Below are 27,002 nucleotides of genomic sequence, written 5' to 3'. Positions count from 1 at the left end.
AGCCACAGAAGCAAGCAAAACAATCATGAGGCCCTGCATTCCAATCCAGTATTGGCCAAAAAAAAAAAAAAGTTTGGGTCTTTTCATCAGAATTTCTCAACCTGTACTAAAAACTACTGAAGTGTGTGTGTGTGTGTGTGTGTGTGTGTGTGCGTGTGCGTGCGTGTGTGTGTGTGTGTGTGTGTGTGTGTGTGTGTGTGTGTGTTGGCTTTGGGGTATAAACACAGTCCCTGTGGTTCAAGGCTGGCTCTCTACTACTTGAGCCATACATCTACTTTTGGCTTATTTTTGGCTCATAATTGGAGATAAGAGTCTCACAGACTTTCTTGCCCCAGCCTGAATCCTCAGATCTCAACCTCCTGAGTAGATAGGATGACAGATAAGCCACAGTGCCCAGCCTGAATTATATTCTTTAAGCAGGTGGTTATAGGCTATGTGGACTATATCTCAATAAAAACATTACTATAGGGGCTGGGAAGGTGGTTCAGTGGTAGAGTGCTTGCCTTGCATGCCTGAGGCGCTGGGTTCGATTCCTCAGCACCACATAAGCAAAAAGAAAAAAGCCGGAAGTGGCGCTGTGGCTCAAGTGGTAGAGCACTAGCCTTGAGCTGAAGAGCTGAGGGACAGCACCCAGGACCAGAGTTCAAGACCAAAAAAACCCCAAAACATTACTATATATATTTTGTAAATAAATATATATGTGTATATACATACACACACACACACACATACATTTACACATAAAAGGCCAACCTTCCTAGTAAGGGTTGGAGCTGGGTTAGCATCCTGCCTACTCTTCAAGGGCTTCGGGGGCCCTGCCCTGAGACTTTACATGATCAGAAGGTCACAGGTGACACTTGACCCCTGGCCCTCAAGCCTCAAACCTATATCCTCTCTGCCTCCTCCGCTATAGCTGGGCTCCCAGGCCTGGTTCTGACTCTCCATGGCTCCTCTGTCTCAGGCAGAAGACTCAGGTATCTGGCCTGGCTCTCCTGAAACTCCTCAGACACAACTTCCGCCCAGGACAGGAAGTCCCTGGGCACCAGGCTCTCTCCGGCTTCATCCAAGACTGGGCCAGCTCTCATGGCCAAGATGTCTCATCCTCATGGGGGATGGATGGCTCCATCAGTGCTCTGGACTTCACTGTTTTCTTCATTTAGACAGGATTCCTACTCTCTGGCTCTGACAGAACAGCCCCCTTCCCTCTGTGCCCCCCCTTCTCCTGCCCCCCCTTCCCCCCCAACTTGTCTTCTCTCTAGTCCCTGTCTTGACCCCACTGGCTGGTCAGCCCTTGCCCTTTCCTGCTCAGATGCTGACTCGGGCAAAATGTGGTCCTCAAGAACACAAACCAAAGAGCCCTCCCCCCCCCCCCCCCCCCCCCCACGTAGGTAATAGTGCTGCAGCCTGGGTGCTGTCCCTGAGCTCTTTTGCTCAAGGCTAGCACTCTACCACAGAGCCACTTCCGGTTTTCTGGTGGTTAGAGATAAGAGTCTCACACAGGCTGGGCACTGGTGGCTCAAGCCTGTAATCCTAGCTACTGAGGAGGCTGAGATCTGAGGATGACGGTTCAAAGCCAGCCCAGGCAGAAAAGTCCACGAGACTCTTATCTCTAATTAACCACTAGAAAACCGGAAGTGGCTCTGTGGCTCAAGCGGTAGAGCGCTCGCCTTGAGCTGAAGAGCACAGGGATAACAGCACCCAAGCCCAGAGTTCAAGCCCCACGACCAACAACAAAAAGAGTCTCACGGACTTTTTGGTTGGCTTTGAACCTCGATCCTCAGATCTCAGCCTCCTGAGTAGCTAGGATCATAGGTGTAAGCCACCAGCGCCCAGCTTTCCAATGCTTCCCTACCACTTCTGGGCCTTTGCACATGCCCAATTGCCATCAAGTACATATACTTTTCTGCTTGCCTGGTAAACCCTTGAATTCTTTCACAGCAAAGACCCATGCTGAGCTGAACTCGGAAACCTGCCTTGATCTTGTGTGAGACTTAGGTCTTTGAATGCACGATGAGTTTCCACAGATGTAAGGAATACCTTTTATTATTTTTTTAACCAACATCAATCCATTTCCCAGCTGCAAGATCTGAGACTATCAGGCAAGGCATGGTAGTACACACCTGTAATCCCAGCACTGGAAAGGCTGAAGTCTGAGAATGGTGAGTTCAGGCCAGTCTGGGCTACATAGTAACCCCTTTCTCAAAAACAAATAGGATCATAGATAGCTCACACCTGTAATCCTAGCTACTCAGGAGATCAAGAGGCTCAAGGCCTGACTGGGCAAAAAGTTCTTGAGACTGTCATCTCAACAGAAAAAGCCAGGCATAGTGTTGCACGCCTGTCATCTCAGCTATGGGGAGAATTGTTAATAGGATGACCATGGCCCAGGCTGGTCTTGCTTTCTGCAAGACCCTATCTAAAAAAAAAGAAAAAAAAAAGTATGCTGGGTACAGGTGGCTCATGCCTATAATCCTACTCAGGAGGCTTGAGATCTAAGGATCATGGTTCAAAGCCAGCCTGGAGGGCTGGGAAGGTGGTTCAGTGGTAGAGTGCTTGCCTCACCTGCATGAGGCCCTGGGTTCCATTCCTCAGCACCACATAAGCAGAAAAAGTCAGAAGTGGTGCTGTGGCTCAAGTGGTAGAGTGCTAGCCTTGGGCTGAAGAACTGAGGGACAGCGCCCAGGCCCAGAGTTCAGGCCCCACGACCAACGACGACGACGAAGACGACAACAACAACAACAACAACAACAAAAAGCCAGCCTAGACAGGAAAGAAAGTCCATGAGACTCATCTCTAGTAACCTTTTCAGAAAAAGCCAGAAATGGAGCTTTGGCTCAGTGGTAGAGCTCTAACCATAAGCAAAATGAAGTTCAGGGACAGCACACAGGCCCCTGAGTTCAAGGCCCAGGACCAGCGAAAGAAAGAAAGAAAGAAAAGAAAGAAAGAAAGAAAGAAAGAAAGAAAGAAAGAAAGAAAGAAAGAAAGAAAGAAAGAAAGAAAGAAAGGAAAGAAAGGAAGGAAGGAAGGAAGGAAAGAAGGAAAGAAAGGAAGGAAGGAGGAAAGGAAAGGAAAGGAAGGAAGGACAATAAAAACAACCAAGTTAATACTTGATGCCTAGCTGATACATTGACCCCCCCCCACCCCCCCACAAAACAAAACTCAGTCCCTCTGGCACAGGAAGGAACCAAACACCCTACCCAGACCCTATGGCAACTTAAAAGGGACAAATCCAGCCGGGCGCCAATGGCTCACACCTGTAACCCTAGCTCCTCAAGAGACTGAGATCTGAGGATTGCAGTTCAAACCAGCTTGGGCAGGAAAGTCTGTGAGACTCTCATCTCCAATAAACCACCAGAAAACCAGAAGTGGTGCTGTGGCTCAAGTGGTAAAGTGCTTGCTTTGAGCTGAAGAGCTCAGGGACAGTGCCCTAGCCCAGAGGTTAAGCCCCAGGACCCCTCTTTCCCCCCCCTCCCCACGGGAAAAAGCCCATCCCTGGCCTTTTTGCAGCTGGTAACCTGCAAAGGTTCATAATTCTAATTACACAAAAATCTGAAAGAGCAAGGTTTGAACACAGCTCAGGGGAGAAGGGGAAGGGAGTTATCCAGACCCCATCTTAGCTTGTTAGCTGGGCATGGTGGCTTGTACCTGTGATTCCACCTAAACAGAAGGTTGTAAATGGAAAGATACTGGTCCAGGTTAGCCATGGGGGCGGGGGGGGGGGGGAGGGGAAAGAAACAAAACAAGAGACCCTACCTGAAAAATAACTAAAACAAAAAGGTGGCTCACACCTGTAATCCTAGGTACTCAGGAGGCTGAAACAGCTGGGGCAGAAAAGTCCGTGAGACTCCCATCCTCCCCATTTAACCAGCAAAAAGTCTGAAGTGGAACTGAGGCTCAAGTGGTAGAACACCAGCCTTAAGTGGTGTTCTACCACTTAAGGCCCTGAGTTCAAACCTTAGGTAAGGGTACCAAACAACAACAACAAAAACCAGCTTGTGGTATTGCTCAAGTGGTAGAGCGCCTGTCTGTCAAGTGTAAGGCCCCTGGCCTAGCTTCAAACTTCAGTACCACCACAAACCCACCCAGATTCCTAATTCAAAGTAAATGTGCTCAAGTGGGAGAGAAAGGTTATATTGTTATAATCAACAGGGAGGAAAACCCAGAAGTTGCTGCCCAAGCAGATACCCTGGGTAAAAGAGATACAAAGAAAAAGAAAGTGGGGTATTAAATTCAATTATCAGCAGATCCATGCTGCCTTTCAACCAGCCCTGCCTATCATGAAAAAGAGAGATTAGCATGCGTGAAAGAGCTGTCAGAGACCCAGTTAGCACCCAATGGAGACTTTCCCTCTGAAATTCCCCAGGGAGGGGGAGGAAGAGGGGTGGAGGAGGAGAGACGGGGAGGGGAGGAGGGAAAATCTGGAAGGGCCAGCACATTGGACCACAAGGGCTGGGCAGATCCCAGGGCTCCCAGAGGGAAACAAACCTTACAACTCTCCCGGAGTAGAGTCCCCTCCTCCACCTAGCCTGAAAAGCCATTGCTCTCTCTCTTTTTTTTTTTTTTTCCTGGTCCTAGAGGGCTTGAACTCAGGGCCTGGGCGCTGTCCCTGAGCCTTTTTGTGTTCAAGGCTAGCACTCTACCACTTGAGCCACAGCACCACTTCCAGCTTTTTCTAAGTAGTTTATTGGGGTTAAGAGTCTCATGGACTTTTCTGCCTGGACTGGCTTCGAACCATGATCCTCAGATCTCTCTCTCTCTCTCTTTTGGTCAGTGGTAGGGCTTGAACTCTGGGCCTGGACGCTGTCCCTCAGCTCTTCTACTCAAGGCTAGTGCTCTACCACTTGAGCTACAGTGCCACTTAGTTTTCTGGTGGTTTATTGGAAATGAGTCTCACAAACTTTCCTGCCCAGGCTGGCTTTGAACTGTGATCCTCAGATCTCAGTCTCCTGAGTAGCTAGGATTACAGGTGTGAGCCACCAGTGCCCAGCTTTTGGCTAACCTTTATATCTTTTTTTTTTTTGGGGGGGGTCATGGGGCCTGAACTCTGGGCCTGGGCACTGTCCCTCAGCTCTTCAGCTCAAGGCTAGCGCTCTACCACTTGAGCCACAGAGCCACTTCTGGCTTTTTCTGCTTATGTGGTGCTGAGGAATCAAACCCAAGGCCTCATGCATGCAAGGCAAGCACTCTACCACTGAGCCACCTTCCCAGACCCTTCATTATATTCTTAAATGAACAGAAATGGATGGATTTCATCCTTAAGTTAACAGAATTTAAAGTCTGTTAAATTATTATTATTATTATTTATTGGGGGGCCACGGGTACTGAGGCTTGATCTCAGGGTTTGGGTATCGTCTCTAGCTCTCTACCACTTTGAGCCATAGCTCCACTTCCAGTTTTCTGGTGGTTTATTGGAGATAAGAGTCTCACAGACTTTGGGCTGGCTTTGAACTGTGATCCTCAGATCTCAGCCTCCTGAGTATCTAGGATTACAGGTGTGAGCCACCAACACCAAGCTCTTTCTTCCTTCCTTCCTTTGTTTCTTTCTTTCTTTCCTTTCTTTTATTTATTTGCCCGTCCTGGGGCTTGAACTCAGGGCTTGGGCACTGTCCCTGAGGTTCTTTTTTTTTTGGGTCCGGGAGTGGGGCCTGAACTCTGGGCCTGGGCGCTGTCCCTCAGCTCTTCAGCTCAAGGCTAGCGCTCTACCACTTGAGCCACAGCGCCACTTCCGGCTTTTTTTCTTTTTGCTTATGTGGTGCTGAGGAATCGAACCCAGGGCCTCAGGCATGCAAGGCAAGCGCTCTACCACTGAGCCACCTTCCCAGCCCTCCCTGAGCTTCTTTTGCTTAAGGCTAGCACTCTACCACTTGAGCCACAGTGCCACTTTCAGCCTTTTCTATTTATGTGGTACTGAGGAATGGAACCCAGGGCTTCATGCTTGCTAGGCAAGCACTCTACCACTGAGCCACATTCCCAGACCTTAACACGTTTCTTAAACTTTTTACCCCCATGCCATCCCACAGCCCAGTCATCTTCCATGTGTCAGGCTTTGAAATCCACTGGAATGGAGCCAGATAAGCCTGCACAGGTAAGCCCCTGCCTCATTCCATACCGAAGTCTGCTCTGCACACCTCCACGACAACGGTGAGGGACACAAGTCTCAGACGGAGCAGCATCACTGACAGTGGAGGACCAAGGACAGAGCTGTTTGCCCACCTACGTAGCCAGTTAAGTCCATATCCCAGCTGCACCCAGAAAACCTAAGAGTCTGAGAAACAAACGCACGGAGGGACTAACAAATCACACCAAGGAACTATCTGAGTGCTGTGTGACTCTGAGGTATCCACAGTCCGTCTCTGGGCCTCCAGAGCATCACCAGGATGGGAAAAGAAAAGGGGTGCCAAGTGGCCGGAAAAGAGACAATAGGGTCCAGTGAGAAGATGCCTCCCATCAGCTGCCCACACCCTGGTGGAGTGGCCTCCTCCAGGCAGCCCCCTCCCCATGACCACACCCTGCCCAGCCCCCCCACCCCTCTCCCCTGCCAGGAGGCCTAGAGATGGATTCCCTCAGGCCCAGCCAAGCAGAGCAGATAAACAAGCTAGGGATGAGAAACAGGCAAGTCGGGGCCCTGGCTCCCCTGAGCCCCTGGCTAGACTCCCGGGGCGGGGTGGGGGAGCGGCCGGGCCTTTGTCTGAATGTCTCCCACCCTACTGGGGGTGCCCCCCTCTCCTAGGAAACACACCCAGGGAGAAGCGCGGGGGGGCGGGGGGGAGGAAGAGGAGCGGCCACCGGCCAAGCTGGCCTGGCTGGACCTCGGCGTCCTGGCTTGGGGTGGGGACAGGGCACCCCGGACGGGGCGCTGCTGGCTTGTCACAACCACGCTGGGAGGGGGGGGATCCGTGTGACTCCAGGAAGTCCCCCCCATGCCTGCCCGTGAACACACCCCATGACCCCCTCCGGCCACCTGTGGGAGTGAGGGTCCCGGGGAGGGGGACACCCGCGCTGGGCACGGGGGAGGGGGGCGCACACTCATTTGGCACCTGCTGTGTACCAGGGCCCTGGGCCGCCCTGGGTCTGCTGTCGGATCCCCGCACACCGGGCGGCCCCAGGCGGGGCGGGGAGGGGGGCTCAGAGATTCGCAGCTTTCGACCCTGTTACCTGCCACCCCCCGGTTTTTTTATGGGGGTCCTCCCGGGGCGGGCCGGGAGCGGCTGGGATTCCTTTCCCACACCGTAGGCTGAGAACGCGCCCCCCCAACCCGCCAGCAGCGGGAACTGAAGACAACCTCGGGGGCGCAGGCCGCCCGCTTCACGGGGAGGGGGTGGGGGGGACCCTGCGCCGCAGGGGAGGGCGGGGGGGGGAGCCCGCACCCCTGCGATCGGGGAAGGGGTCGCTGGGGCTCCCCCGGGGGCTGACCACCTACAGGTGGCCGCGCCTGGCCGGACAGTGTCCCCCCCTTCCCACTCCCCTGCGGGCTGGAAGCCTCCCCCCTCCCCACGAAGCTGGGGCCCGGGCCGCCCCCGCCCAGGGGAGGCCTCAGGGCGCGTGGCCCTGCCCGGTGCCCCCCACCCCACCCCGGGTCCCAGCTGGCCGCGTCCAGACGCCTCCCCCCCCCCACAGTCCCGGGCAGCCCTTCCCGGTCCCCCCAGCGGCCCCGCGGGGGTCCCATCGCCCCCCCCCACTCCACACGTGCACACACACGGGCGGACGTGGGGCCTCGGCCGGCGGCCCGCGCGCGCGCCTACTCACTCCATTCCCGCGAGGTCCGGCGATGGCGGTGCGGGGTGCGGGGCCTCGGACGCGGGGGACGGGCTGTGTGTGTGTGTGTGTGTGTGTGTGGTGGGGGTGGGGGGCGTCGGCGACGGCTAAGGTCTGGAGGCCCGGGCTGCACGGCGCGGGGGCGGCACCGGCGCGGGCATCGCCCCGCGCGCCCGCCGCTGTATTGTCCGGGCGCGGCCGGGTGGGCTCGTGCGCGCGCCGCCGCCGCCGCTCCGCGCGCCCCGTGCGCCCCGCGCGCCCCGCGCGCGCCTCCTGCCGGCCGCCGAGCGCACGGCCCCGCGCTGCGCCGCGCCCCGCGCGCCCTCACCCCACCCCCGAACCCCGCCCCGCCGCGCCCCTGTCACCAAGTCACCCTGGCTAAGGGGCCAGGCACATCTAGGGGTAAATAAATCCCAGGAAACGGGAGCGGCGGGAGCCCCGGGAGGTGCAGGAAGCCATCCCTCCCCCCCCCCCCCCACCCCCCAAGCCGGGCACCGAGGTGAACCCTCCGCCACCACCCCGGCCGGACATCCCTGCGCAGCCAGCGGGGGAGATGGAGGGATGGGTTGGAGGGCAGGGCGAGGGCAACGGCCCTGGGGTGAGGAGGGGGCTGAGCAGCACCTGCTGGAGGCTGGGCTTGGGCCCAGGGTTTCCTCTAAAGCTCCTCCTCCGTCCCACAGAGGGAGGGGGGAGGGAGGGAGGAGGGAGGGAGGATATGGAGCCTGTGGAGGCCGCAGGGAGAATCCAGGCTTTGCTTGAGGCTACTAGGGAGCCACAGCAGGGAAGAAGCAGGGGTCTGTGACACCCCCCCCCCCCACATGGACATGGAGACAACTGTGACTTATCCGAGGATCTTACAAGGACACAGCCATCCCCCCCCCTCCCCAGTCCCAGATACTTTTACTCAGGGAGGCCTGGGGTAGGGCGCCTCAGTTGTCTGTTAAAGTGTCTTTGGGGAAGGCCATGGCAGGATGTATCCCAGACTGGAGCGCAACATTGATGCCTTTCCCTCATGGGTCTTTGCATCTCCACCGCTCTGTGTCTGTGTCTGTGTCTCTTAGGTGGTTAATTGGACATGAGTCTTCCTGACTTTCCTGCCCAGGTGCATTTCTAACCAGGATCCTCAGATCTCAGCCTCCTGAGTAGCTAAGATTACAGATGTGAGCCACTGACCCCTGGCTGCCTCCTCCTCCTCCTCCTACTGTGTGTGTGTGTGTGTGTGTGTGTGTGTGTGTGTGTGTGTGTGTGTGTGTGTGTGTGTGTGTGTGTGTGTGTACTGTGATTTGAACTTAGGAGCCTGGGCACTGTCCCTTAGCTTTTTTTTTTTTTTTTTTTTTTTTTTGCTCAAGGCTAGTACTCCATCACTTGAGCCACAGCTCCACATCCAGCTTTTTTGGTGGTTCACTGGGGATAAGAGTCTCGCAGACTTTCCCACCTGGGCTGTATTTGAATTGTCATCCTCAGATCTCAGCCTCCTCCAGTAGATGGGATGACAGGTGTAAGCCATCAGTAAGGGACAGAAACCTGACCCCTATCTCTCACACTGCATAAAAATCAACTCCAAATGAGTCAAAGAGCTCAAAATAAGCATGTAATCCTAGCTACTAAGGGCTGAGATCTGAGGATTGGGGTTCACAGCCAGCCCAGACAGAAAAGTACAAAAGACTCTTATCTCCAATAAACTACTCAGAAAAAACTGCAAATGGTGCTGTGGCTCAAGTGGTAGAGAGCTAGCCTGGAACACAAAGAGGCTCAGGGACAGCACCTGGACCCTGAGTTCAAAGCCCACAACTGACCAAAAAAAAAAAAAAAAAAAAAAAGACTGAAAATAAGACCTGAATCTGGGCTGGGAATATGGCTTAGTGGTAGAGTGCTTAACTAGCATGCATGAAGCCCTGGATTCGATTCCTCAACGCCACATAAACAGAAAAAGCTGGAAGTGGTGTTGGCTCAAGTGGCAGAGTGCTAGCCTTGAGAAAAAGAAGATCAGGGACAGTGCCCAGGCCCTGAGTTCAAATCACAGTACACACACACACACACACACACACACACACACACACACACATCTTTCAGTGCCCTGCAGGTGGATATTTATTTATAGCTCAGCACCATTTATTTGCTCTGGTTATTTTTGAGGGGGTTCTAGCTTTTTATTTTTGTCAGCCTGGACCACAGTCCCCCTGTTTGTTTCTCACCATAGCTAGTAAAACAGGTATGGGTCACCATGCTCAGCTCTTGCTTGAGATGGGGAGCCTCAAAAAACTTTTTGTACCAGGCACTGGTAGCTCACGCCTATAATCCTAGCTACTTAGGAGCCTGAGATCTGAGGATCATGGTTCAAAGCCAGCCAGGGCAAGGAAAGTCCATGAGACTCCTATCTCCAATGAACCACCAGAAAACAGAAATAGCACTGTGGCTCAAGCGGTAGAGCACTCGCCTGGAGCTGAAGAGCTAAGGGACAGCACCCAGGCCCAGAGTTCAAGCCCTATAACCAACAAAAACTAAAAAACAAAAATCTTTTGCCCAGTTTGGCCTGAAACCACGATCTTCCCAATTTCAGCCTCTACCATGTCTGGGATGACAGGCCTGAGCCACTATTGCTAGGTGGGAATTATGCTTGTATGCTGTTGTCTCTTGGCATCTCAGTGACTGGTAAGTCACGTGACTCGGTCATTTCCCAGAAGGTGTCCAGGTTGCCGGAACCCAGCACACCTGTGCCCTTCCTGTGCCTAGGTCTCCCGCACCCCCAGGCCACCCCTGTTGGTGTGAATGTGACAACCTGGAATTTCACAAACCCCTAGATGGAGCCTGGAAGAGCAAACAGACTCAGAAGAAACGTATTCCAGAGGAAGGGACCCTGCCTCCTTTCCTCTTCCCTTTTTTTATTTTATGCCATTTCTGTGACTTAAACTCAGGGCCTACTTATTATTCCTGAGCTTTTTGGTTCAAGACTAATGTTCTACTACTTAAACCACATCTCCTTTAGTAGTTTACTGGAGATAAAGAGTCTCATGACTAGCTGGGTGCCAGTGGTTCATGCCTGTCATCCTAGCTACTCAGGAGGCTGAGATCTGAGGATCGAGGTTCAAAGCCAGCCCAGGCAGGAAAGTCTATAAGACTTTTTTTTTTTTTTTTTTTTTTTTTTGGTCAATCGCAGGGCCTGAACTCTGGGCCTGGGCACTGTCCCTCAGCTCTTCAGCTGTAGACTAGAACTCTATCACTTGAGCCTCAGCCCCACTTCTGGCTTTTTCTGCTTTTGTGGTGCTGAGGAATCGAACCGAGGGTCTCCTGCATGCAAGGCAAGCACTCTACCACTGAGCCACCTTCCCAGCTCCTGTAAGACTCTTATCTCCAATAAACCACCAGACAACTGGAAGTAGAACTGTGGCTCAAGTGGTAGAGTGCTTACCTTGATCTGAACAGCTGAGGGACAATACCCAGACCCAGAATTCAAGCCCCATGACCAAAAAAAAAAAAAAAAAGTGTGATCCTCAGATATAGACCTCCATTGTAGCAAGGATTACAGGCCACCTGTGCCTGGTAGAGGTGAGTTCTGTTTCAGATTGTGGACAGGTGGAGAAATAAATCCCTTAAATGTAAAGTCTATGGCTAACAGCCATAGTGCAGGCCCAGAAGACAGGTTGGACCTATGAAGGCGGGAAGGGGTACCAATGGCTCACATCAGTAATCCTAGCTACTCAGGAGGCTGAGATCTGAGGATCTTGGTTTAAAACCAGGCAGAGCAAAAAAAAACCTGTGAGATTCCTATCTCCAATTAACCTCCAGAAGTGAAACTGTGGCTCAAGTGGTAGAGCATAGATGCTCAGAGATAGCTCCCAGGCCCTGAGTTCTAGCCCCATAACCAACAAATCAAAACAAACCAATAAAACAACAAAAAAGACCTCACTCCCAAGTTTTCTTGTACTTGGTCAGGGGGAAAAAATGTAGCCAGGTGCCGGTGGCTCGTACCTGTAATCCTAGCTATTCAGGAGGCTGAGATCTGAGGATCTCGATTCAAAGCCAGCCTGGACAGGAAAGTCCATGAGACTCGTATCTCCAAGAAACCACCAGAAAACTGGAAGTGGTACTGTGGCTCAAGTGTTAGAGTGCTTGCCTTTAGCTGAAGAGCTGAGGGACAGTGTCCAGACACAGGGTTCAAGCCCCATGATGGTAAAACAAAAAACAAAATATATAAAGAGTTCCAACAGATAGGCCTCACCCATTATTCCAGGACAGGGAAATCCATTTCAGTTCCCACCTAAGACCCTCCAGGATCATAATCCAGGAGTTCTAAATCCTAAGAATTTACTGTGCAGTCCAGCCAAACAGATTCACCTCTCTGGGCCTCACTTTGAGAAATAGAAACATGGACACCACCCCCAGTCCATGCCTCTGGGCTGCTGTGAGTTTGGTTATTTGGTTTGAAGGGTAGGGCAGTTATTTGTTTCACAACGATTCACCAAAAGGGGAAGGAAATGGGGAGACTGTGGGTAAAATAAGCCTCTACTGGCCATGAGAACCATCTGGAGGCTCTAGCCCTGCCCTAACACTGGTTTGCTGTGTGACCTTGTTCTCTCTGTGCTCATTTCTCCATCAGTAATACAGGGGTGGAAACAGGGACCTCCTGGAATGATGATACCTGTAGTTTCAGACAAGGTCATGTGGCTGTGAGGCAGGGCCCCCTTATGTCTCTGCCTCTACCTCCCCGACTTGAGAAGGTGGACACAAAACCCACACCTGGAGGACCCAGGGTGCTGATTCAATCAACTGTGTCTTCTGCGTGGCTGGGCAGAAGTACCATCAGACACAGTCTGAGCCTTGGGGACACAGCCTGGCTAGATGGCCTCCAGGGACCAAGTCAATGTCAAACTGTAATTTGGCCTGGAAGCTGAGTGGGGAGTTGGGATGGAGCCTGCACTTGAGAAGGGACAGAAGATGGCCTGGAGCCTGGGAAAAGTCCCCAGCTCTAACACCATTAGGCCTCCCTGGCTCCTGCTCTGCCCCGCTCTGTCTCTCTGCCTCTCTCTCTCTCTCCTCTCGATCTCTGCCTGTCTTGACCTGTATATCCTCTCTCTGTCCCTGTCTCTTTTGTTCCAGTGCTGGGGCTGAGCTTAGTAATCACTTAGCTTTTTTTTCTGGTACTCTACCACTTAAGCCACAGTGTCACTTGCAACTTTTTGGCTGGTTCATTGGAGAGAAGAGTCTCATGGAAAAATTATTTTTTAAAAAGCCAGGCTCTGGTGGCTCACGCCTGTCATCCTAACTACCTAGGAGGCTGAGATCTCAGGATCATGGTTCAAAGCCAGCCTGAGTAGGAAAGTCCATGAGACTCTTATCTCCAATGAACGAGCAAAAAAGCCAGAAGTGGAGGTATGGCTCAAAGTGGTAGAGTATTAGCCTTGAGTTTCAAAAAAGCTCAGGGACAGCGCCCAGGCCCTGAGTTCGAGCCCCATCACACACATACACACACAAAACAGCCATAATCAGTTTCCCAGAAGACCAGCCTTCATTACCCCTGCTTCCCTGAGGGCAGGGTGCATGCGCAGGGCAGAGCTGACCCCCCAGGGGCAAGTGGGCACCAGTGAGGAGCTGTGTCTACTGGGCACTCCAGGTAGGCTTCTACACACACTCACCCCAGGTAGATGCCAGGTAAACTGAGGCCCAGGGAGGCGAAGTGAGTCCCTGAAGGGGGTGCATGGTGGTCCACGGAGTCCCCTCTGCCCCTGCCATCTCCTGCTTTCAACCTCCCATGCGATCATGACTGGTCTCGGTGGTAATCTGGCACCGCCCAGTCACCCATTTCCCAGAAATGCCCTCTCTGGTGGGGTGTCCCTGCCTGGCTTCCTGACCACAGGCAATATCTGGGTTCCCACTGCTTTCTGGGCAGTTGGTGAGGGCGAGAGCCAACAGTGTGTAGCCCTGGCAAGGAAGACACCAGCCTGGGACAGCCATGGCACCCAAGACAGGGGGCCCAAGCCACCTGCTGTTGACGGTGGCCACTGTACTGATGCTGCCCACGAGACCCCCTGGTGAGTACTCCAGACCCCAGCTGACCCCTGGATTCGTGTGTGTGTGTGTGTGTGTGTGTGTGTGTGCGCGCGCGCGCACGCGCACGTGCTAGTCTTGGGACCCTAACTCAGGGCCTGGGCACAGTCCCTGAGTTTTGTTTTTGGGTTTTTTTTGTTTTGCTCAAGGTTGGAGCACTGCCATTTGAGCCACAGCTCCATTTCTGGCTTTTTTGTACTTAATGGGACATAAGAATCTCACAGAATTTCCCGCCTGGGCTGACTTTGAATCTCAATCCTTAGATCTCAGCTGCCTAAGTAGCTGGGATTATAGGCGTGAACCATTGGCCATGACCCTAGATTCCTGATCCCTATCCCCACCCCCTGGTCCTGGGACACAGCCAGGCCTAGCATTTACCTGTGGGGGTTGAGGGGTCTCTACCACTCAGGCTTAGGCTTTGAGGGTCCCTCTCAGCACTGGGCCATCTGGCTTCTTCTACCTTATCTTTGCATTATGGGCTCCCTCCTAGCCCCTGTGTCTATCTCTTCCTCTTCCCTTCCTCCCCTCATGGGGACCAAAGGTCCGGTAACAGAGCTGTCCCAGGGGCTCAGTCTCATGCCCAGCTCTCTCTCTCATTGCGGGCTGTCCATACCACAGGCTCCTGGGGGGCTCGGATCATCGGAGGCCGAGAAGTGACACCCCACTCCAGGCCCTACATGGCATCCGTGAGCTTTGAGGGCCAGCACCACTGTGGAGGCTTTCTGCTCCAGGCCCGCTGGGTGGTCTCAGCCGCCCACTGCTTCAGTGACAGGTGAGGCCCGAGGGTGACCTGCAGAATGGACTCTGGGTTGACAGGAACAGGATGGAACCCCACCCTCACCCTGGGGCTCCTGGTGATTCTCAAGCCTCACAACTGTGCTCATGTTGATTTCAAGTGTATTTTTACTATTAAAATAGTATGCGAGGCACTGGTGGCTCACGCCTGTCAGTTTAGCGACTTGGAAGACAGAGATCTAAGGATTGAAGTTCAAAGCCAGCCTGGGTAGGAAGGTCTGTGAGACTCTCATCTCCAGTTAACCATCAGAAAAGAAAACTGGAAGTGGCACAGTGACTTAAAGTGGTAGAGTGCTAGCCTTGAGGAAAATTGCTCAGGCACAGCACCCAGACCCTGAGTTCAAGCCTTACGATCAAAACACCCCCCCACACACACACATACAATAACAATAATAATGTCACTAGTATTACCATGGAAATAGTAGCAAATAGTGTGTGTGTGTGTGTGTGTGTGTGTGTGTGTGTGTGTATGTCATCCCTGGAGCTTGAACTCAAGGCCTGGATACTATCCCTGAACTTTTGTGCTCAAGGTTAGTGCTCTACCACTTGAGCCACAGCTCCACTTCTGGCTTTTTAGTGGTTCATTGGAAATAAGAGTCTCATGGACTTTCCTGCCTGAGCTGGCATCAGGCCTCAGCCTCCTGAGTAGGTAGGATTACAGGTGTGAGCCACTGGCACCCGGCATGTTCTTATTGCCATTCAAATGAATGCTACGGTAAGTAGCATGTGTATGTTAATATTGCAATTGAGGTGGGAAGGAAAAGCTGGGCTGGCATTGGTGCTGAAGGGTTTCTAAACCGCTTGTCACTAGAGGTATAGGGACAGAAGCCCTGATGGGTGAACCTCATACCATCTTGTCACTTCTCCCCAGGGACCCTCGTATGGGCCTGGTGGTGCTCGGGGCCCATGTTCTGCACCCCTCGGAGCCCACGCAGCAGGTGTTCAGCATCACAGCTGTGGTGAAGCACCCCAAGTACCAGCCTGAGACCCACGCCAATGACATCTGCCTGTTGTGGGTGAGCCACTGGTGCCGGCTAGTAGCGCCAGGAAAATATAGTTTCTGGGGCTGAACTCGGGGCCTGGGTGCTGTCCCTGAGCTCTTTTGCTCAAGGCTAGCATTCTATCACTTTGAGCCACAGCGCCACTTCTGGTTTTCTGATAGTTAGTTGGAGATAAGAGTCCCATGGACTTTTCTGCCCAGGACGGCTTCAAAAAGCAATCCTCAGATCTCAGCCTCCTGAGTAGCTAGGGTAAACAGGTGTGAGCCACCAGCCCCTGGCTTTGTCTCTGAGGTTCTTTATGTTATTATTATTATTATTATTTTTTCTCAAAGTTAGCATTCTACCACTTGAACCACAGCGCCGCCTCCAGCTTTTTTGGTGGTTCACTGGAGAGCAGAGTCTTCCAGATTTTCCTGCCAGGGCTGACTTTGAACCACAATCCTCAGACCTCAGTCTCCTGAGTAACTGCGATTACAGGTGTGAGCCATTAATTCCAGGCTGCTGAGTTCTCTTTTGAAAATGTCTGGAGGAGCTAGCTGCCATTGACTTTGAGGAAGCTAGGGGCTACCAAGTGTTTCCTGAACCAAGAGTCTGGATGGGTGGGTGCTTCTATAACCATTGGCTGAGCAGCTGCATGAACCTGCAAAACCCATAACCAAAGATACACAGAGCCCTCAGGTGACGGGGAGAGGCAGCTTGGTAAACTGGCCTTGACCAGGCACCTAGGTCCTTGAGGAAGCTGGCCCTGAGGCAGGGGTGGTGAATAGAGAACGGGGTGCAGGGGTACCCCCTGAACCTGGCCTCTCTCTGCAGCTGAACAGCTCTGCAGTCCTGGGCCCAGCAGTGGGGCTACTGAGGCTGCCTCGAAGAGGCGCTCGGCCCCCTGCAGCGGGGACACCGTGTCGCGTGGCTGGCTGGGGCTTCGTGTCAGACTTTGAGGACGCTCCGCCTGGACTGATGGAGGCTCAGGTCCGGGTGCTAGGCTTAGATGTCTGCAACAGCTCATGGCGTGGCCAGCTGAGCCCTGCCATGCTCTGCACACAAAGTGGGGACCGACGGAGGCGTGGCTTCTGCTCGGTAAGATGTCCTGCATCCATCTGCTTCCTGTGTGGAGAAGCTGATGCCCTCAGAGGGGGTCAGGCTGTCCCGGGGTGGGGGTGGGGGTAGTGGGGGAACTGTCTTGGGAATTGAGTTCCACTAATGGCTGATCAGATGGAGAAACTGAGGCCCAGGAATAGCAGGGAGTTGATGAGGATTACACAGAGCTGTCACGTTCAGTTACTCAGGTTGTACACTGCAGAAAGTGCCCCTGCTTTGTCTATTTTTTTTTCTGGTCCTGAGGCTTGAACTCAGAGCCTGGGCTCTGTCTCTGAGCCTCTCTGTACTCAAGGCTAGCACTCAACTACTTGAACCACAGCACCACTTCCAGCTTTTTCCCTGGGCTTCATGCTAGGCAAGCACTCAATGGTAAGAGTGCTCGCCACATTGCCAGCCCTGCTTTGTCTAGTTGTAAGAGCAGTGTCCAGCAGGGGGCAGACACAGGATTGAATGAAGCAGCTTCTGCATTTTTTTTTTTTTTCTGGCTAATTGAAGATGAGTCTCATGGAGTTTTCTGCCCTGGTTGGCTTTGAATCATGATCCTCAGATCTCAACCTCTTCTGTAGTTGAGATTACAAGTGTGAGCCACTGGTGTCTGGCTATAGCTCCTACTCTTAAAAGTTAATTCTGGCCTGGTGTTGGTAGTTCACACCTGCAAGATATTCAAGAGACTGAGCAAGATTATCGGCCAGGCCTGGCAGACAAATCTATGAGATTCTTTTTTTGTTTTTGTTTTGTTAGTCATGAGAGCTTTTGTGCTCAAGGCTAGTGCCCTACCACTTTGAGCCACAGCTCTACTCCCAGCTTTCTGGTGGCTAATTGGAGATAAGAGGCTCACAGACTTTCCTGCCCAGGCTGGTTTTGAACCACAGTCCTAAGTAGCTAGGATTACAGGCCTGAGCCACCAGTGCCCAGTTCTGAGAGACTCTTACCTCCAATAAACAGCAAAAAGCTGGAAGTTCAGCTATAGTTCAAGTGGTAGAGTGCTAGTCTTGAAGAAAAAAAAATTAAAAAAAACAAGAGCACAAGGCCCCAAGTTCACGTTCCAGTACTGACCTGCATGAATGCGCTTGTGCACATGTGCACATGCGTACACACACACACACACACACACACACACACACACACACACACACACACACACAAGCTGCTTCCAGACAGGAATTAGTTGTGGGATCAGGGAGCCAGGTTGGGCATCAGGAGTTGAGGGAGGGCTCATTAAAGAGGACACCTAGAAGCCAAGACCTTAATGAGCCCTGAAACCACTGTGTACAGCTGAAGGTCTCAAGTTCTGCCCAAACATGACACCCTTGTATATTTAAGCAACCACTAGCCAGAAACTGGTAGATATAACTGTCAGCATGTGCAAAGAGCCAGGAGGCTGGTATGGCATTGTGAGAGCAGAGGGTAGAGGCTGGATCCCCCTCTTTGAGGCAAAGTTGAGTTCAGATTTTGCTTTAAGACTCACACCTGTCATCCTAGCTACTTGGGAAGTTGAGAGCTGAGGATCAAGGTTCAAAGCCAGCCCAGGCAGGAAAGTCTGTGACTCTTATTCCAAGTCATTATCAAAATGCTGCAAGTGGTACCATGGCTCAAGTAATACAGGGCCAGCCTTGAGTAGAAAAGCTAGAGGACAGCCCCCAGGCCCTGATTTCAAGCTCTAGTCCTAACACACACACACACACACACACACACACACACACACACACACACACACACACGCCAAGTGCAGGTAGCTCCTGGCTTCTCATGAGGCTGAGATCTGAGGATTGCAATTTAAAGCCAGCCAGGGCAGAAAAGTCCACGAGACTGTTTTTTCCAATTAACCATAAAAAAGCCAGAAGTGTAGTTGTGGCTCAAGTAGTAGAATGATAGTCTTGAACACAAACGCTCAAAGAGCACATAGGACCAACACACACACACACTTACACACACAAACACACTTGGGCCAGAGGTGACAGTGCATACCTATAATTCCAGCACACAGGAGGCTGAGGCAGGAAGATTCAGAGTTTGAGGCCAGCCCAAGCTAGATAGAAGAGACAGCAAGAGAGACAGCACAGGCACTGGGGCTGTGGATGGGGAATATATTGGGCAGGGTTGGGACATATATGTAAATGCTCCATTAGGGAAAAACCCCAGCTAACACCTGACCTTGTTTCTCTTCACCCCAGGCAGACTCTGGGGGACCCCTGGTGTGTAGGAGCCGGGCTCATGGCCTTGTCTCCTTCTCAGGCCTGTGGTGTGGGGATCCCAAGACACCGGATGTATACACACAAATGTCTGCCTTCGTGGCTTGGATCTGGGACGTGGTTCGGGGCAGCCCCCCACCTGGGATTTTAGGGCACCCCAGATGAATGGCAAGCTATTCTCAGCAGCTTGGATATAGAATAATCTGGAACCCAGAAACTGGAGCCCTGGTGTCCAGAGAAGGAGGCCTTCATTCCAAATGAAAAAAGGCCAAATGGAGTTGGGCACTGGTGGCTCACACCTGTAATCCTAACTCCTAGGAGGATGAGATCTGAAGATCACTTGATTTGAAGCCAACCTGAGCAGACAACTCCACAAGACTCTTCTTTTTGTTGTTGTTGTTGTTGTTGGTTGTGGGGCTTGAACCCTGGGCTTGGGCGCTGTCCCTGCACTCTTCAGCTCAAGGCGAGCGCTCTACTGCTTGAGCCACAGCGCCACTTCTGGTTTTCTAGTGGTTTATTGGAGATAAGAGTCTCACGGACTTTCCTGCCCAGGCTGGCTTTGAACCTCGATCCTCAGATCTCAGCCTCCCAAGTAGCTAGGATTACAGGCGCGAGACACCAGTACCCAGCTTCACAAGACTCTTATTTCTAAGTAACCAGCAAAAAGCCAGAAGTGGAGGCGTGGCATGGTAAAGCAACCAGCCTTGATTAAAAAGCCAAGGGAAAGTGGGAGACCCTGAGTTCAAGATCCAGTACCAGCACACACACAAAAAAGAATGCCACATTCTGGCACCAGTGTCTCAAGCCTATAATCCTAGCCACTCTGGAGGCTGAGATCTGAAGATGGCAGTTCAAAACCAGCCTAGGTAGGAAAGCCCTAAGTGGCACTGTGGCTCAAAGTGGTAGAGTGCTAGCCTTGAGCAGAAGAGCTCATGGAGAGCCTCCCAGGCCCTGAGCTCAAGCCCTACAACCAATAGAAAGAAAAAAAAAAAGCCAAATGGAACTGAATAATGCATTGACTAATGAGTGTATACTGACCAGTTCTGGGCCCCCAACTCTCTATCTGGAGCCTTTTTCCTGCCCATGGCCCCCTCCCTCCCAGCTCCCACACCTGATACTCTCTTTACCTTTGTGGTGCCTGCCCCCACTGACTGACCACATGGGTGTGCAGATGAGAAACTGAGGCTTGGACACCTAGCATTCCCTGAGCAGGGGCCAACGGCTGTTGGGGGATATCACAGTGGGGTCTTGCTGACCCTCATGGGAACTCTGGGTTGATCTGGCATTCCCCCAAAGCTTGTCCTCTGAAAACCAAAGCACCCAGCAAATGTCAGCCCACATGACAGTCTCAAGATGTTGCTGGTGATGTTTTTTCCCCCTAGTACTGGGGTTTGAACTTAGGTCCCTGTTCTGGCTAGTTAGGCACTCTGCCACTTGGGCCATGACCCCAGTACTTTTTTTACTTTAGTTGTTTTTCAAATAGTCTCTTGGTTGTTTTGTGTGTATGTGTGTTTTTTTAATCTCTGGGCCAGCCATGGACCTGAATCCTCTTATCTCCATCTGCCTCATAGCTGGGATGACAGATCTGAACCACCATACCTGGCTTATTGGTTGAGATGGGGAAGGGAAATTGTAACTTTTTGCCCTGGCTGGCACTGAACTTTGATCTTTCCTATCTTTGTCTCCCAAGTAGCTAGGATGACAGATGTGAACCACCATGCCCAATCCCAGGCTTTTACTTCTGAATTCTCAAAGAGCTGGCCTCAGCTAGCCCCAGAGAGGCTCCTTTTTTTCTCTCCACTCTCCTTTGCCTGCTTCTGCCCATCGATGGCTGCTGCCTGTTTCCTGGAGATGCACACCAAAGGACATGTGCCATGTCTTTCTGGAAGCTTCTGTGGTCCCATGCACCACCCCAGACCTCAGCTGGTCATACCTGGCTTGAGGGGCAGCACAAAGCCTAGAGAGAGCATGCAACAGAAGTTTGGACACCTACAGTGGCTTTTCAGTTTTTATTTCTTTGATGAAGCAGGACCTCAGGGTCAGGGGGACTGCTTTGTCAGGCTTTGTAGTTACCCAATTGAGGACACTGGTGGACTCACAAGAAAAGTGTGGCCTGGGGGCTGGGAAGGTGGCTCAGTGGTAGAGCGCTTGCCTTGCATGCCTGAGGCCCTGGGTTCGATTCCTCAGCACCATACAAGCAAAAAGAAAAAAGCCGGCAGTGGCGCTGTGGCTCAAGTGGTAGAGCACTAGCCTTGAGCTGAAGAGCTGAGGGACAGTGCCCAGGCCCAGAGTTCAGGCCCCACAACCGGAACCCCCCCCAAAAAAAAGTGTGGCCTGGAGCTAGAGGGGGTGGGTGGAAACTTTTCACCCTGATCTGGGGAGGGGGTGGTCTTCAGGAAGGCACAAGAGGGTGATTCTGGGAAACAGCGCTGTCTGGATAGAAGGTTAGGAAGCTCACAGAACAGGCTCAGAACAGCACCAGGCTGGGACCACCACTCACAGCTGGACTGGTGGGCAATGCGGGGACTGGTGTGAAGGCCTGAGGATAGCAGCAAGGGCTTCTCCAAGATGTCCTGTGCAGCAGGCCCTGGTATCCACATCACACCTCAGGCCTCACCTTAAGGAGACTTGGCACCACTGGACAGCACCCTGTGCTGACCACCCACACCTAATCCCCAGGTGAATGGGGAGGGGGGTTAAGGAAGCCCTTGGGCAGTTCTGTGGCCAAATCAGGCCTTCGTCAGTAGGCACAGATGGGACCCCAGCTTGGAAGGATACACTGAGCATCTCTTGAGGACATAGAGGGTAAATAGAGGTAGTGGGAGGTCAAGAACCTGGAGTTGAGGGTGAGGAGGGCATTATGAAGGACCTGATCCCTCAATATTTCACCTAGGGCCTGAGTCAGGGTTAGAACAGCAAACAGACCCTTGGTACAGATCAGAACCTTCAGGGCACCCTCTTGCTGGTGGTGGGAATAATTAATAGCCATCCCCAAGGGGGGCAGAAGCACCCTAGGGTCCTCTGGGCATCAGGTCCCAGGGATGGAGATTGGGTATTTCCGGCAGGCCACACTTCCATCGTCCCTTCTTAGGCTTCCTTCCCTCCATCCTTTGTCGTCGTTTGTCATGGTGCTTGGGGATCCCAGGCCACGTACAGGGAGTGGGGGGTGGAAAGAGGGGAGGGGACATAAATTAGACTCTGATTCTGTAGCAATAAATAGATGAAGGCCGGCCTCACGTGCCAGACCCGGCCGCCAGCGGCTCACACGAAGTTTTTCTCCTCATCTCAGAACACGGTGGACGTTGGCTCCCCAGGGATCGGTGGCTTCCTGGCGGTGGGTTCCCGGCTCTGCTCTGCGGGATGGGGAGGGGGGGGGCAGAGGGAGGCAAGGAAGAGGAGGAAGACAAGGTGATGAAGGCGCCCGTGCCTTCAAGGGTGGAGCCTGTGGCTTTGAGACCCGAGGACCCTGCTGCCTCACCTCTGCATCTGCCCTGGTGGCGAATGCCTATAGAACGGCCCAGGAGACAGGTGGCTCGGCGCAGGTGGCACGGGGAGAGGTAGGTGACGTTGTTTTTACCGCAAACCTCGTGGCCGGGAACGGTGGGTATGGGGCAGGGCCGGCGTCCACAGGTCACGCAGTATGCTCGGCCGGACACATCGGTCAGGCACGACAGCGGCGGCTCGCACACCACATTCTCGCAGGACACTGCGTGGCGGGGGGCGATGCCCGAGCAGGTCAGCGGCCCTGGGGCGGCGGGACCCGCTCCACACCCACCCTTCAGCCCCGATGCGCTCGGCCCAGCCAGGCTGCGCCGCGGGCTCCACCCACGCCGCAGGCCACGCCCCCATCGGGCCACGCCCCCTCGCCCTACCCACAAATCCCCTCCTAGTTGCCAAGTCCCGCCCCTCTTGGCTCCACCCACAGGCCCCTTAAGGGTTCCAACTCCAAGCTCCTCCCCCCTCGGGCCTCGCTCTAATCCAGGAGTCCTGTCCTAAGTGGCAGGGTCTGCCCCTTCCGCCAGCCCAATAAAGGACGGGCGGGTCCACGTAGCGCCCCGTCGCTTCCATAGCCCAGGCCGCTGTGTAGTTACAACACGCGCCGGTCCGCGTGTTCTCCCACTTCCCGTAGGCCCCGCCCCCTAGCCCCGCCCCTCACGGCCCCGCCTCTGTACTGTGGCGGCAGCGGCGGCCCAGTAGGACCACTCTGCAGTCAGGTTGGCCCCGCCCTCCGCTGGCCACGCCCCCGTTACGCCCCCAGGTGCTCCACCCCCGTACCTTGGCAGCTGCTGCGATACATGAGTTGCACTTCCGAGTGCCCGCGGCATTGCTGTGTGTGCAACAGCTCACACTCGTCCCGGTAGGTATTGCCATCCGAGGCGCACACGGACACGTTCGCCTGGAGCCCCGTGCAGTTGGGGGCGCACACGCAGGTCGGGAAGCCTTTCAGCATGCGGCACTCCTCGTGCGGGCCGCACCGCACGCTGTCGCAGGAATCTGCGGACACAGAAAAGCGCGCGCGTGGGACTTGGGCGCTGAAGGATGGAGACGAGGTTATGAATGGGGGCCCTGGCCAGGGCCTGCGTGCGACCCTGCAGGGGATCATGACTCCGGGCTGCGCTGGAGTCAGGGGGAGGGGAGAGGAGCTGAAAGGGGGCTGTCAATGTTTCCGCACCTAGATCTGAGCTCGGCTTCCCTTCCCCGCCTGTGCTGACATCTGTTCCCAGACTCCCTCAGGTTTTGAGCAAGGCCGGCATGGCCACTAGGGGAAGGGGATCTACTCCAGGGACGGGGTCTGGGGTGGAAGCTGCGAACTCTCCAGAGTCCATGTTGGGGAGGATGGAGCGTCAGCAGAAAAGCATTTCTGGGAAAAGGATCGTCCTTGAACCAGTTGCTTCTCCCCACCAACCCATTTCTCAGGTAGAGAAACTGAGGTCCAGATGGAGGAAGTCTCTCCCTGGCACCCTCGTTGCTTCCCTTTCAATGTGACACATTGTACAGATGGGGAACTGAGGTGTGGTCACAGTTGTGAGACCCAAGAGCACGTGGACTTGAGAACTAACTGCAGGGTAGACCTAGGTTTAGATGCCCCCACTGAGTTCTGTGACTTGAGGTGGGTTGTTTACATTCGGATCTGTTTCCCATTGTAAAAGAGGCTGGGGGACCCACCTTATAGGGTCAGTGAACACCCCTCAAAGAGTGACCAACACTGCTCCCACTCACCCCCATCTCTAGGGCAGGACAATGTGGTCCACACCTGGGACCTCCCACACAGCCTGCCCAAAGTCACATCTGGAACCGCTCGACCTGACAGCTTCACGCCAACAGGGAGAGGAAGGGGGGGGGGAGGGCTAAGTTCCTGTCCCCAGGGCCAGATGAGGTGGGGAAAGGGGGAGGTCCTGGGCCATCTCTTGCTCAGGCCAGGCATTTTTGAAGTCTGCCTCCTTCTAGAAGCCAGAGGGGGTTCTGGAAGAGAAGCATGTGGCACTGAGTTCAGGACCACCCAGACAGGCTGATCTGGGATTAATCATATTTCAGAGACTGTGGGACTCAGACCTTCAGGTCTGTAGCCCTCGGCTCCAGCCTCTTCCCTGCTCCTCTGCCCGGACCCCCGACCATGGTTTCTTCTGTTCATACCTGCTTTCATAACTTTTCTATCCAGCAAACTGGTAATCATCCCCCAATACCCCGGCTATGATGCCCTTCAAATCCAACCTCAGCGTTCTTTGAGTGCCTAAAGATTCATCCCTTGACCACAAGGGGACCAGGAGTGTCCTCCAATCAAACCATCATTCAAGATTCTCATTCGTTTCTTAGTGTGTTGGAGGGTGAGGGAAGATGGGCAACTTTAAAGGCCCCAATGCTGGTGGTTCATCCTTATATCCTGAGGATCACAGTGTGAAGCCAGCCCAGACAGGAAAGTCCTTGAGATTCCTACCTCCAATTAACCACCAGAAAATTTCTGGCCTTGAGCAAAAGAGCTCAGGGATGGAGCCCAGGCCCTGAGTTCAAGCCCAACAATCTACAATAAGGAAAAAGAAAGGGGGGGGGGGCTGATGAGGACATAGGGAGTTACCTTGAACCATTCAGAACAACCTTAGGAGTCTAATCTAAGCTAACCAACCAGAGGCTGTGTATGATGAACCCTCCTCATCAATCCTCAACCCCAGGAGGCTGAAGCCTAGGAAGGCTGGGAAGTCCCCACCTCATCCCTTTTTCCCAGTGTCCTATCATGGTTTTGCTGGTTCTGAGCTGAGCCCCTTCTATGCTATCCCCTGGCTGATGGCCAGCACTGATGGGCGGGGCGGAGCGGGGAGGGGGAGGAGCCTCACCTTTGCATGGTTTACACGAGAGCTCACCCAGGTAATTCGCCAGGCTTAACTGGGTCAAGGTGTGGTTAGAGTTGGACCAGGCATAATTCGTGCTCCCAGAGGCACAGCACTCAGCCCGGCTCACATCCACCTGTATCACCTGGCTGCAGCCGGGTTCTTCTCTGTTCAAAGCCCAGCACACTCCATCTGTGGCAGAAAGGGGACCACAGCCATCATGGCAAAGCTACTGAGAGCCAGCTTCCCTTCCTAGAGGCCGGGTACTGTCCGTGGCAGGCAGTTCCCACGGAGCACTTACCCCTGAGCCAGGAAGGAGGGGCGAGACAACCACACACAGGTGCTGCCCTAGCTTGATCTCTTTGGGGATCCCTCCTCCCCTGAGTCCCACCCCACGGTTCCAGCCCTTACTCCTGGGAACTGGCAGCTTGCCCAACCAGTCAAATGCCAGGCGCTGGCTATGTCAGGGTCAGTAGGCCTGCAGCGGCTTCCCGCCTCTGCCCTCTGTCTAGACAGCACCCGAGGGCACCGCGGAGCCCCCAGCCTGCAGCCCCCCCTTGTCTGACCCGCCTCTTACTCACTCCAACTTGGGAACATTCCCCGGGCATGAGCTCACCTCTCCCCAGGGACAGGACCTCTGGGGGAGGGGGCTCGGTCTCCCCCCCCACCCCGAGTCTGGGTGGGGCTGCCCAGGAGGGTGGGATGGGGGTAGGGAGGCAGAAAGGTCCTGTTTCTTAGAACCTTAAGTATGTGTGTGGGGGGGACAGGAACTGCCATGACCCCCCTCCCCTCCCCAAGTCCCAGCGTTCTCTTGGCTCTTTTAGGGACTGAGCCCAGCACCTCAGCACCCATCTTATTAAAAACAACAATAATAATAATAATAAAAGAAAAAGAAACTGAGGCAGGGGGTAAAGCATGTCACTTTCCAGACGCAGGAGAGCAGCCGACCCTGTCTGGGGTGAGTCTGAGATTCTGGATGCAGACCCCATCCATTGCTCCTCTCCAGAGCCTCGGGACGCAGCCACACCGTCCTATCCGCCGTCTGCCACCCACCAGCTACCTTGACCCCGAGCCTCAGTGTCCTCATCTGGAAAATGGGGACAGTCCCAGAAGGCGAGAGTGGGAGACCCCCCCCATCCGCGGACGGGTCTCTGGCTCTGCCGACGTCGGGGTGGGGGGAACCCCACCGGCTCCCCGACACCCCCCGCCCCAAGCGCCTCGGGTGCTTGTCGTCGTCCCCCCCCAACCCCAACTTCGCCCGGGGGCCGCATTCCGCAGGCCACGTGGGTGGCCCTCCCGCCCGCCCCTTCCGGCTGTACCCCACTCACCCGGCACCGAGTCCCCCGAGCTCGTGGAACTCGCGGACCCCGCGGCGCAGAGCAGAATCCCCCAGGACAGCGTCCAGGGCACCCTCGACGTCCCGGGACGCATGGCGAGCGCGGGGCGGGCGGTGTCGGGGACTCGGCGGGCGGCGCGGGCGGTCGGGACGGGCGCCGCCTTATAAAGGTCCTGGCGGCGGGCGGGGCCGGCGGCGGGGCGGGGCGGGGCGCGCGGGACGGACGTGTCCCCGATGCGCAGGCCGCCCGCCGGGCCCGTGCGGGGGTGTCCGCCGCGGGGGGGAGGGTGGACAGGCCTCCCCCCCCAGTCCCATCTGGCAATCAGGATTTGGAGGAAAAGACGTGGCCGCAGGCGGGGTCAAGGGTCGGGCACCTGGGGGCCACCCTCCAGGTGGGGCCTCCTACGCAGCCTGGGTGGACGGCGGGAGGTGGCCTGGCAGAGGCTGGCAGGAGGTC

At 54.3% G+C, this 27,002-nt stretch overlaps 3 protein-coding genes across 6 annotated transcripts in view; 1 reads left to right on the top strand and 2 right to left on the bottom strand.

Annotated features, from left to right (window-relative positions):
- Palm (paralemmin) overlaps window positions 1–7,962 on the bottom strand; it is a 28,854-nt gene extending 20,892 nt beyond the window's left edge. For all 3 annotated transcript variants that reach the window (XM_070008420.1, XM_070008421.1, XM_070008422.1), the window contains exon 1: window positions 7,747–7,962. In XM_070008420.1, the coding sequence (XP_069864521.1) occupies window positions 7,747–7,751 (5 nt within the window). In that variant the 5' untranslated portion in view covers window positions 7,752–7,962. The remainder of the gene's footprint in view (window positions 1–7,746) is intronic.
- A 5,652-nt stretch (window positions 7,963–13,614) lies between these two features.
- Prss57 (serine protease 57) lies at window positions 13,615–20,935 on the top strand. The gene is made up of 5 exons (XM_070008014.1): window positions 13,615–13,784; window positions 14,419–14,572; window positions 15,467–15,611; window positions 16,410–16,673; window positions 18,869–20,935. The coding sequence occupies exons 1-5, from the start codon at window positions 13,706–13,708 to the stop codon at window positions 19,049–19,051; spliced, it is 825 nt and encodes a 274-aa protein (XP_069864115.1). The 5' UTR covers window positions 13,615–13,705; the 3' UTR covers window positions 19,052–20,935.
- Window positions 20,936–22,024: 1,089 nt separating this feature from the next.
- Window positions 22,025–26,660, bottom strand: Fstl3 (follistatin like 3). 2 transcript variants are annotated; one of them, XM_070008015.1, is made up of 5 exons: window positions 26,538–26,660; window positions 25,216–25,401; window positions 23,162–23,380; window positions 22,365–22,592; window positions 22,025–22,239 (listed from the first exon to the last, which is right to left on the bottom strand). In XM_070008015.1, the coding sequence occupies exons 1-5, from the start codon at window positions 26,638–26,640 to the stop codon at window positions 22,172–22,174; spliced, it is 804 nt and encodes a 267-aa protein (XP_069864116.1). In that variant the 5' UTR covers window positions 26,641–26,660; the 3' UTR covers window positions 22,025–22,171. The 2 variants fall into 2 exon arrangements, with proteins under 2 accessions (XP_069864116.1, XP_069864117.1); XM_070008016.1 differs by having other exon boundaries at window positions 22,025–22,234.
- Between the last annotated feature and the right edge of the window lie 342 nt (window positions 26,661–27,002).

Source organism: Dipodomys merriami, unplaced genomic scaffold (assembly GCF_024711535.1).
Source record: "Dipodomys merriami isolate MVZ:Mamm:240054 unplaced genomic scaffold, mDipMer1.0.p SCAF_70, whole genome shotgun sequence".
Classification (NCBI taxonomy): domain Eukaryota; kingdom Metazoa; phylum Chordata; class Mammalia; order Rodentia; family Heteromyidae; genus Dipodomys; species Dipodomys merriami.
This window is presented reverse-complemented; position numbering and strand designations above follow the sequence as displayed.